Raw genomic sequence first — 12,004 nt, 5'->3', positions numbered from 1 at the left:
ATTTAAATAATATGTAAATAATATAATATATTTATATTTTGTCACCAACGGCTACATTCATTCCATACCCTTTGCTGCAGCTAGCGCCACTATTGGAGGATTTTTCAACTGTTCCCCCATATAAGATAGTTCTCCTCCATCTACCCTCCATAGCCTACTCGATCTGGTCGCTTTATATCGGTCCGACAACTGACAGTGAATTTCTCTTTAGTAGTACATTTATTATAGCCTCGTTACACTTCCCTCTCGTACGGTTGTAAAAACTTGATATGCCCAAAGGCAAGTGATTAATTATTTCAAGCAAGTCAAGGGTTACCCTAACAATAAGCATGTCCTTTGTCTCTAACACTAGTGTCGACACTGCACCCTTCTGTCTACAATGGACAATAGGTTCTATACCAATAATTTATTATCTAGTTAAAATAAGGTGTTATATTAACAATATCCATACTTCCATTCTTAAAATTATAAATGCGAAATTATGTCTGTTTGTCTGTCTGTTACCTCCGTGTATAAAACTCAAAGGTGACTGAATGACATGGTGATCTATCAACGCACAGCCCAAACCACTGCGGGGCTAAAAATTAAAATGGTCGCTTTGAAGAATCATCTTAAAAATCATGTTATGATTCATTCTTTTAAAATCGCAAAATGCAAGTGTGTACTGATTTGACATTTGTCAGTTTGATAGTTTTGACAATACATTTGCTGAATTGATTGAGAGGAATTGCTAAATGTGACCATTTTACCCCCGCTGGACCGATCGAGCTGAAATTTGGCATGCTGGTAGATATTATGACATAGGCATCCGCTAAGAATGGATTTTGATCAATTCCACCCCCAAGGGGTTAAAATAGGGGATAAAAGTTTGTATATAATAATACTTATCGCGAGCGATTTTCTTATTAACAAAATATAAAACATTACTTACAGTTTACACACACTACAAGTTCTACAACACACACACTAAAAGTTTTGATTGACAAGTCTATACACACGCAGATACACGAATTGTACTCTTTTATTTATGTTTGTCTGTTTGTCAAATTGAAAATAGATTTGGTTTCTTTTATTGAATCTTAAGACAATTATTATTATTACACGGACAGTCTGTCATCATTTGACTTTATCTGTTGATTTTATTAATCTGAGACTGTCGCAGGAATTAACTACTTGTATGTCTAAAAAATAATAAAGTCAACAATATTTTAACAATATAATCTTATTTCTTCTATAAAACTCTCGTGGTGTTAGGCCGAGTACTCTTCCGAAACGGCTTTACTGATTTTTACCAAATTTTATATGCATACGAGTATTCAGTGGGTCTGAGAATCGGCTACTGGGTACTTTTTATATTGATAAGTGCATTTGTTGAATAAATAATAGTAAATTATTACAACTCGAGACTGACGGCGACCATTGCTTGTGCGACGGGATAGCAATGGACGTTGCCATGGTGACATACTTATTTAGTCACTTCAATGAAATAATCATAAAGTTAATATACCTAGCGGAATGTTAACTTTATGGAAATAATACGGGCGAAATACTTTATATGGCAAAGAAACGTTTGCCTATAAAAGCGTTGAATATTCTGGGGGCACTGCAGTGCCCCAGCCAAGCTTTTTAGCCACTATAATAAATAAAAAATAAAGAAATATATTGATATATATTTCTTTATTTTTATATGATACAGTTCATCCAGATTGTACGTGTATGCTTAAGATTTAATCGTACAAGCGTAATCGTTATACGATTAAGATCATTCACAAATTAGTTGCAAAGAAAATCTACTTACTGTCTTAACCAAACGTTTATGTAAGAAACCCACATTTTTAAAAATCTCACGAGAGATTTGGGGGCGGCTTGAATAAAATCTCACGAAATCTAACCAGGTCAAAAAATTCAAAAGAGCACCTCACATAATTTGTGGACGCCTAACCTAACCTAACTCAATACGTAATATTTTTTTGTGGGTTGATACATAAATATGCGTGTCCATTAATTATCCTCGTCATTTATTCTTCTTTGTAGACCAATATCATGCAAGATATATGTATAATGACTAGTAATGTGTCATCGACGAGTTAAACTAATTACTATGTAAATAGCTCCTTCCGAGCGAATTTAGCGCCTAAACGCCACTGAACATGTATCGAATAGCCTGCTGTCATGGAGCCTCAGTAGATTAATAATATCCTTGAAACTTTTGAATGGTATTTGAATACATTAGGTATGCGAATTTCGTTTAGGATACTGCACTTCTATTTTAGGTTCCGAAATACGTAATGTTAATGAGTAATCAATCAATCAATCAAGTATAAATTTATCAATATTCTGATATGATCTTTATATATAAAATTCTCGTGTCACAACGTTCGTTCCCGTACTCCTCCGAAACGGCTTGACCGATTCTCATGAAATTTTGTGAGCATATTGAGTAGGTCTGAGAATCGGCCAACATCTATTTTTCATACCCCTAAGTAATAAACATTATTAAAAATTATTTATTTTTACAAAACAACGTTTGCCAGGTCAGCTAGTATGTTATAAATTTGTCTCACAGCTAGCCAGTGTACGGAAAGCGGTGTACATCCATATTACCTAAGTATAATATACCTATTATTAATTACGCGAGCGAACCTTTGGAGCCCTTTTTACGAAAAATGCGGAAACGTAGGAGCATGAAATTTTGCACAGTTGTAGACTGTAGTTTATATGGAGAAGGAGTGTATCGAGCTAATATTGTTTTAAAATTATGCTTTTATCATACACTAGATGTTCCGCGCGGCTTCGCTCGCGTGATTTAGGAATGTCACGAAAACCGTACGTTTTTCCGCAAAAAAAGAAACATAATATGTCCTTTCACGTGGTCTATTCTTCATGTGTGCCAAATAACATAAAAATTGCTCTTTTTTTATATTTTATATTTATCTATACTTATATTATAATTGGGAAGAGTTTGTTTGTTTGAACGCGCTAATCTCAGGAACTACTGTTCCGATTTGAAAAGTTCTTTCAGTGTTACTATAGCCCATTTATCGAGGAAGGCTATAGGCTATATTTTATCACGCTAATATTAACAGGGGCGAAGAAATAGAGGAAAATGTGGAATGTGTATTAGCGCGTTCAAACAAACAAACAAACTAACTAACAAACTCTTCCGCTTTATAATATTATAAGGATATTAGTATAGATCATTTTAATAAATAAAACATTACACGCACTACAACGCGCACACTACCATGTTTTGACTGACAAGCCTATACACGAATTAATATACTCCTTTGTTTATGGTTGTCAAATTAGGAATGGATTGTTGTTTTTTTTATATTAAATCTGTAATGGTCAATACTTTAAACGGGGAGCCAAAAGAGGAAGATAATTAAATTTAAGGTCGAATTTCGACCATTGGGCGATCTCTAGTGTACTTTAAATTAATATGCCAACAGCCATGTGTCGAAAGTAGGTAATCTTCGCCTATCTAAAAGTTGAAACAAACAAAAACTAATGCCCAATTGCTAGATTTTTTGACAGACTAGCTTTTCAACTGCGTTGTTGATTGGCTGACGTTAGCCAATCAAAAGCCTGAAAAAATAAACTTCTGTCAAAAACCGGACATTAATTATTAGGAAAGGAGTTTACTACACACAAATTCTGTGTAAACCTACGTTACGGAATTCAACATAATTTTGTAAGTTGTTCTACCCGTCAGCCAGATGGTCTAAAGAGGGCGACTAACCCCAAAAATCAAACATCGTCCTTCTCTCTTCACACTCACGCCCGTCTTTCATATGCCAGGTGAAAAAGAACGACGCGGATTCATCGTATAAATATACAACATTTAAAAAATCTGCTAGGTCGATCTCTCAATGATAGAATTTTATACAATGTGTTCAAATATTACCTTAGTTCAATACACAGTTATGGCAATAAATGAAAAATTCGTGAAAATTAGATGCATCTTTGTGATTTTTTTCTATCAAGAAAATTTTAAGATATCGTGTTTTTGCTCAGATCGAATTCTCGGAAATATAATGTAGTATCTAATTTTAGAAAATGAAACAATTCGAATCTTATTTTCAAGTAAGTATAAAAATGAATTATAAAATCGACACTTTAGTCGCCCCCTTAAAATAGTTTCAGCTTAATGGACTCTACCAAAATTATGTAGAGCTTATCAATTTAATTCACTGAAAGCCGAAGTTTTGGTGCTATCAGACCTTGAAGGTAGTTTTGGGAATTTTTAAGCTGCCGCCGATAAAAGTACTTTACCATAATAATATGTCTGCACTTCTACATAATATAATTTTAAAACTAACCACGAGACCAGAAAAGAGGCATACGGTATTCCAATTAAGTTCATTTTGTCTTGTAATTAGAGAATTTCTCTGAATCAAATGAAAGTGAAAGATAATGCCACTGAAGAGGTTGAATGGTATTTTATATTTTACTGCTATTTTCGTAGCAGTAATAAACTTTGTAAATACTGGGTAAGTAATTAATATTTATAAAGTTAAATACTGTCACGAAAATATCAGTATAAATACGCGTATAAAAAGTGTGTCGGTCGAAAATACCAGTATAAAAAGTGTGTCGGTCGAAAATACCAGTATAAAAAGTGTGTCGGTCCTTGAACTAATTTTGATGGTTAGTTTCCCATAAGCTATAGATTATTTCCGGAGCTACTAATTAAGTTCCAAAACATAATGTTATAATATTATATAGCTTAAACATGAATTAATTACTTTTACACCATTCAAATTATTAGTTTTGAAGAAAAAAGTAAATTATTTATCTTTTAACGGAAAAAAATCTAAGTATTTTTTTGTTTAGAAAAATTATAATGAATAACGTAGCATGATTTGTAAAATACTTAATAATATTCACGTAATTTAAAAATATTATCGGCAACGGACTCGCGCACGAAGGGTTCCGTACCGTTATAGATGAAAAATAGGCCAAATTTTGTTTTTTTTTGTATGAGAGCCACCCTAATTTTTTATTTTATTTAAATATTATTATTAATTATTAAAGTACACATATAACTAAGGCTTTTAGCTGTTGTCATTATTGATTACGAGCAAAAAAGGCAAAAAAAAAAACGTTTTTTGTATGGGAGCCCCCTTATATATTAATTTTATTTTGTTTTTAGTATTTATTGTTATAGCGGCAACAGAAATACACAACCTGTGAAAATTTAAGTAGCCTAGCTATAGCGGTTATTGCGTTACAGCCTGGAGACAAACAGACAGACGAACAGACATCGAAGTATCAGTAATAATGTCCCGTTTTTACCCTTTGGGTACGGAACCCTAAAAACTAATAAAAACCGTTTTCTTTTAAAATATTTTTTTTATTTTACCAATTTATTGCATTGTTATTGGCTCTTCTTATTACGTATGCAAAGTTTCGAATTAATTAGACAGCTGGTGAAAATTGTACTCAAACATTCCGTTACATTACATAGAGGTATAATATACAGACTTAAACAGCCCAAGCTAATAAAATCGTGTTAAGGTCCTTCCCCTACGGAGATTCCGTAATTTACCGTATTTAGAGCCTTATAAACTCATAATTTGAAAGCTACAGAGTTATAATAAAAATACATCAATAATCTTCAGTATATCAATGTCGTAGGCGAATTGTATAATCCGCCGTATTACATTACGGTTAGCTGTTTTAAAAAACAGGGCCGTTTTGTAATGCGGCGGCTTAAAAGGATACACCAGTCTCACCAATCTCAAGTCTCCCACCGCAGAGCGCGATAGAGACAACACGACAAAAGTTCTAATAAAAGAACAGAAAATCTTCGATTCGTTGTCCGCTGATTCCTTCTCCAAAACTCAACCGATTTAAGTACTTTTTTCAATAAGAATTAAAGCAAGGCTTGGGCTGTGTCCCTATGTTTTGATTTTTTTTTTGTATATTCTAGCCAGTTTTGTTTTCTGGGTGTTTGAACACAGAGGAAAATCTGGCCATTTTTTGGGTTTTTGGACGTTCTTATATCTTTTTTAATAATTAAATTATGAAAAAAAAAGAAAACAGGGACATGCTAATAGTGGCCATAGATATTCAGGAAAAAAATCATAACTCTACCGGCATTATCCAGGGAGGAAACAGGGGACAGCGTTTGTATGGAAAACCGGCGTGAAACAGCGCTTGCGCTGTGTTTCGCCGAGTGAGTGAGTTTACCGGAGGCCCAATCCCCTACCCCCCTAGAAATGCCGCAGTTGAAAAACAATTTGTTACCCCAGGAGGGTACCAACTGCGTTGGAGAATCCCTCTCTGGACGTCCATGCTCAGGAACTCCTGGAACTGAACGTGGACCTGCAAACCTTCAAGAAAAGAGCGTATTCCCTTTTAAAAGGCCGGCAACGCACCTGTAGCTCTTCTGATGTTGCGAGTGTCCATGGGCGACGGTAGTTGCTTACCATCAAATGACCCGTTTGCTCGTTTGCCCCCTTATTTAATAAAATAAAATAAAAATAAAAAACGGCCGTGTGGAATCCTCTTAACGATTAGCCGGATTGTCATTGCGATACGTTCTTCAATAAGGCGGCCCACGTTTAGCCCCATCGTACTTTCCTCGTTCCGAAATTTACACTGAAAATTTAATTTCACCTCAAAATTATTCTGAAATTTACTGTTTTCTTTGTTTAACTTTGCAATTTAGCAACACACTATCGGTATCCAACGCCATTGTTGTTGTAATGTCACAGTCAGCGCCAAGAGTATTAAGATTTGGAACCAAAAACTGACAAAAAGGCGACTTATCTTTCGCTTTTTTACATTATGGCTAGCCGTTTTGCATAACGTATAGCGCCGAATACATCAGAATGTATACGCCAGAGCGTTCTCATTCAGCCGCTTTCAATCCGGCTGTAATGTAAAACGGCGGATTATACAATCCGCCTGCGACATCAATATTCCTTTCCCCGTTTTAAATTCTATTTTTGTTTATTATTACGAGCATGGTATTAGCTTCCAAAGTAATACCAATTTATTAAAATTGAAGCATACTTTCAGCATCTCCCTAGTATTTACAACTTACGTTTATTTGAAACACACGACAACTATACTAATATTATAAAGCGGAAGAGTTTGCTGGTTTGAACGCGCTATATTTTATCACGTCGCTAAGACGAATAGAAGCTAAGTTATATAAGAAAATGTGGAAAAAACGGCGGAAAATTATTTGAAAGGCTTATTTGAACGCGCTAATCTCAGGAAGTACTGGTCCGATTTTAAAAATTATTTCAGTGTTAGATGGCTCATTTATCGAGGAAGGCTATAGGCTATATTTTATCACCCTAAAACTAAATGGAGCGAAGAAATAGAGGAAAATGTGGAGGAAACGGCGGAAATTATTTGAAAGGGCTTATCTCACGAACTACGTAGAAATCACTCTGTTATTTGGCACAGATAAGAAATAGAACACGTGAAGGATCATAGACTATTTTTTGTAGACTAATTTACGTGGGCGAAGCCGCGCGATACGTCTAGTAGAAGTAGTAGATAGATAATTTCATGAATTACATATTCCCCGTTTTAAATTTTTTTAGATCAAATTTGAACTAAGATAAGTAAAAAAATAGGATTTTTGTACGATCTCGGCAAGGCGTCAAATGTATGGTCAAGGTCGTTTGCCTGGGGGATGGCCTTAAAAACAGAATTTGTATTATTTTCACAAAAAATGTCCTCAATATATTTGGCAAATCGCCCAGTATTGATCCTTGTAGGCTCGACTTGAGCAACAATAGCAAACAAAAAGTCAATCGTGAAAGACTTTGGTGTCATGTGTATAGACTTCAAGTAGTTTTGTGTTCCTACCAAATGTTGAATTTTTCTAAAATTATATAAATTGGATGTGTCTGGAACTTAAGTTAATCACATGAATACAGTCCTCTAACCGCAATTAATATGATAAATACTATTGTCCTTTCCCAGGATTCGAAGTCCATACCAAACATTTTAATTCAAATCATTTCAGTAGCTTGAGCTTTACAGATGACATACTTTTGTATTATAATGCTAGTAAGTACAGCTATTGTTAATTCTCTTGCACATTAACATTTTCCAAATCAATGTAAATCCTGAAACGAATAACCGACAACAGAAATCTCAGTAAAGTACAGTACCGTATCTCTACTTTCATAACTTACTGTTTTTGAGGATATTAAAGAAATGGAAATAGTTCTTTTGTTTACAAATTGTAAAGACCATTCCCGGAGTTTGTAATTACAAACTATTGTTTATGTCACAATCAAATATGTAGGTGACTGGGAACTTGTTTTACTTTACTTTACGTCTTTAACTGTTTGAATTGAGACATGTGTCTGTCTGTCTGACTGTCGTTTCGTCTCGTTGAAACTTATAAATAGATTTTCATGAATTTATGGAAATACTTTAAATTCTTGTATGGAAAATGGAATGGTTCCTATATCGAGAAATTAAATAAAAGATCGATAGTACTCACTGTATTATTCTACGAAACTATTTATTATTCGTAGACTGTATTCTATAATAATTATAAGTTATTATATTATGCAGGTTAAAGTAGTTCAATAAAAACAGCCTTTTCTGTATCCGTTATAACACAATATACTACCGTGATAAATTTCTTTGGCATCAAGGAAAAGTATAATTGTTTGGTAACGTAAATAAAGACGATAACGATAAGTCGTTATATAAACAGAACAATCTCGTTTAGTACGATTTTGGCACGTACATTTTAAAGCGATTTACAGATTCTGTAAACCAATTTCCAACTCTCATTTTCAGCTCCACTGAAAATAGGAAAAGTCGGAGCTGAAATAAAACATCCTCGCATTGATACTCGCTACGACGACAAACAGCGGCAACTTTTCAGACGTGTTCATTTAAATGTATCGGGAAATGAAGGATTACTTTTTACTACAACAACACTCCCCAGTAGGAGCTCGCATTCAGCTCGCGTATCGTAGTCTATGAAATTTTTTATTCAAAAACTATCGACTCGGTCGATCGCGTTATAAATAATTAATTTAACACATAGCGACCATAAAGCAAGCGATTAATCCACTTTATGTCACATTCAGCCCGCCCCCGGCTTAATTTGTCGCCGTCAACTAGCCGTTACTGTAATTCGATTTTGACGTATCGGAAAACGGATACACTGTAAACGGAGGAAACGGGCGCAAGATGGCTCCTTTTTCCAGTGTCGCTGCACAGCGCGGCGGGGCGGCGTGATTTTTGCGTGTTCGTGTGTTTCGATTAGGGCCGGTTTCGGGCACGGTGACGATCACGGTAGGGAAGCTCCGCATGCGAGGAGACGGGCGACACGATCGATAGGCGGGCGCGGCGCTGCAATCGCGGGTTTCGGTCGAGTCTGTCGTCTGAACCACTCTGGTGATCGCTGCCGGCGCGAGCACTCGCGACGATGCGCGGCGACCGCGCCACTCGCGACACGCGACACAACAAGGACTTCGATAACTTAAAGTCGTCACTGAAAAAGGGGAGCAAGAGCAAGAAGCACCGGGTGGTGTTCGACGAGAGCGCCAACGAATTTTTCGAGGCCGACTATATCATCGTCGTCCGCGATGACTGCCGGTACTCGAACAGCAAGAGGAGCGAGGAGTGCTGCGGGGCGTGCGAGCGGTTCCCGGAGCCGGAGCCGGGGGCGCTCAGCCCGCCGGAGGGTTACAAGGACATGGGGCTGTTCAACCGGGACGGGACGCTGCGGGAGCAGGCGTGGTGGGAGGCGGGCGACGTGCTGCTGGTGGGCGAGCGCTCGGGGACGGTGTTCACGCCGCAGCACCTGCAGCTGCTGAGGAAGCTGCAGCGGGAGCGGATGCTGCGATCGGCTGTGTGTGCCGACTGCGACGCGCACCCGCCGCACCCGCCGCACCAGCCGCACCAGCCGCATGGTGAGTCCGCGTCCTTCACAAGGACATCTTACATTCCATCCACAGACAGCCGACCTGCAAAGCGTTCAAACGTTACGTTCACTTTCCTCGATTTTATACGACAACCTTACAACTGCAAAGCAAATTATATTTTATTTATAAGTATGCTTATCGTTCGTATTTATTAGATAACCAGCTGTGCCCCGTGGATAAATAAATCATAATACTTTCCCCATTAAAAATTGCCTATGTTTTAACCCTAGGTATCAACTACGTCCATACCAAATTTTAATAAAATCGCTCGAGCCGTTTAGACGTGAAAAAGTAACAATATATAAACTCACACACTTTCGTCTCTATAATAAATATTATAAAATATATTGTATACTGTTATGAAGCACGAGATAAATTTTACTCGAATTCGCCCCGCGAATACTACGCTAAGCGATGCTTATAGTGTTTATTAAATGCTCAAGCGAAAAATAATGGTAAATAATATAAAATAAATAAGCGTTAAATGGCTGAGCCTGACGTCAAATCGCCATATTCCAAAACACCTGTGTCTATTGTGCTCTCCTGCAGCTCTAGAAGCGCTCCTTAAATTATTATTTGTGTCAAAAATATTTAAACCATAATGTTGTATATAGTTTTGTTTTTATTATTTAACTAGCTGTTGCCCGCGACTTCGTCGGCGTCAGCAAAATGTGATAAAAAAAGAAAATGAAAAAGAGATAAATTTTCCCCTTCCTTACCCTAATAGTAAAAATGGGATCTTGTTAAGTAGTTGATCTGATCACTTTTCATGAACCTAAAGTGGTTGATAAGAATGCCAATATTGTAAAGAAAATCTCAAGGATAACGAATAAGAGAAAAATTATTATTTTTAAACAAAAATTGAAACAGACTTCCAAGGTAAAGACAATAGTAATTTTATTAAATGAACTAAAATTATTAATTAATAATTCATATTCTGTACCTACTCAGTATTTCTGTTCAATCTTCATAATTTGAAGTCGGTACCAGTCATAATATAAGCAGTTATAATATTTTGTCATAGAACTGGTGATTAGGTTAGCTGGTAGTTGGTACCGACTTCAGAATAATGAAGACTGAGAACAGAAATACTGAGTACAGAATATGAGTTATTTAATACTTTTTAGTTCATTTAATCTAGATCTACAAAAAAGTGGTAAATTGCACATAGAAATTGCACTAAAGTTAGCTGCTACGAATTTAAAAAATATGAAGATTGAATACAGAAATAGTTGACGTGTCTATGAGTGTCCCAAAAATATCCAGGAGTTCCCTCTGTATCTCACGAATTTCAGTACCTATCAAATCACCACTTTCGTAAGCATTGTACCAAATTCGGGTTATTGTACCTCTATAAAGTACAATAAACACTAAATAGCAACAAAAGAGTTTTGAAAATCAGTCAACAAACGGTGGAACAATAATATAATCAAAGGCAAGATTTTTGATAATAATGTGATGATTCATGAATCATGGCATGATTATAGTGATGATGATGATTAGTATTATTAACACATTGATATAATACGAGTAATATGCTTTTAGTTGTTGAAACAACGCCAACATTTATCTATAAGTATTCAAAAGTTCTTTACAGCACCTTCGGAACCTAACAACAAAATAATTTTGGAAATCGGTCGACAAACGACGGAGTTGTCCGCGAACCAAAATAAAAAAGTGAAATATATCCTCCTCCTTTTAGGAAGTCGGTTAAAAAGTCGCCTAAGTTATGCCTTACTACATCAGCTATGTGCCAAAAAAAGTCCTGTCAAAATCGCTCCAGCCATTTCAGAGATTAGCCGGAACAAACAGACAGACAGACAGACAGACATACAGACAAAAATTGTAAAAAATGTTGTTTTGGTGTATGTACCCTATATACATTTATAATATGCATCTAGTAAATAACGGTTCTTTCAATATTACAAACAGACACTCCAATTTTATTTATATGTATGTATAGATGTATTTTAATAATAGGGTGAATTTCCCAAACGCTTTTTTTAGTCTTCGTTGAAATAACTATTAAAAAAAGGGAATATTGTTGTAAATTACTTGTTTTAGTAATTACAAACTATTTTTAT

General features: G+C 35.9%; 1 protein-coding gene across 1 annotated transcript; it reads left to right on the top strand.

Moving 5' to 3' along the window:
- The first annotated feature begins 9,403 nt into the window (after nt 1–9,403).
- On the top strand, nt 9,404–10,104 carry LOC121738751. The gene is made up of 2 exons (XM_042130985.1): nt 9,404–9,908; nt 10,076–10,104. The coding sequence occupies exons 1-2, from the start codon at nt 9,422–9,424 to the stop codon at nt 10,102–10,104; spliced, it is 516 nt and encodes a 171-aa protein (XP_041986919.1). The 5' UTR covers nt 9,404–9,421.
- Nucleotides 10,105–12,004: the final 1,900 nt, after the last annotated feature.

This window comes from Aricia agestis, chromosome Z (genome assembly GCF_905147365.1).
Source record: "Aricia agestis chromosome Z, ilAriAges1.1, whole genome shotgun sequence".
NCBI lineage: Eukaryota > Metazoa > Arthropoda > Insecta > Lepidoptera > Lycaenidae > Aricia > Aricia agestis.
The sequence above is the reverse complement of the archived record's forward strand: the minus strand, read 5'-3'. Positions and strand labels throughout refer to the sequence as shown.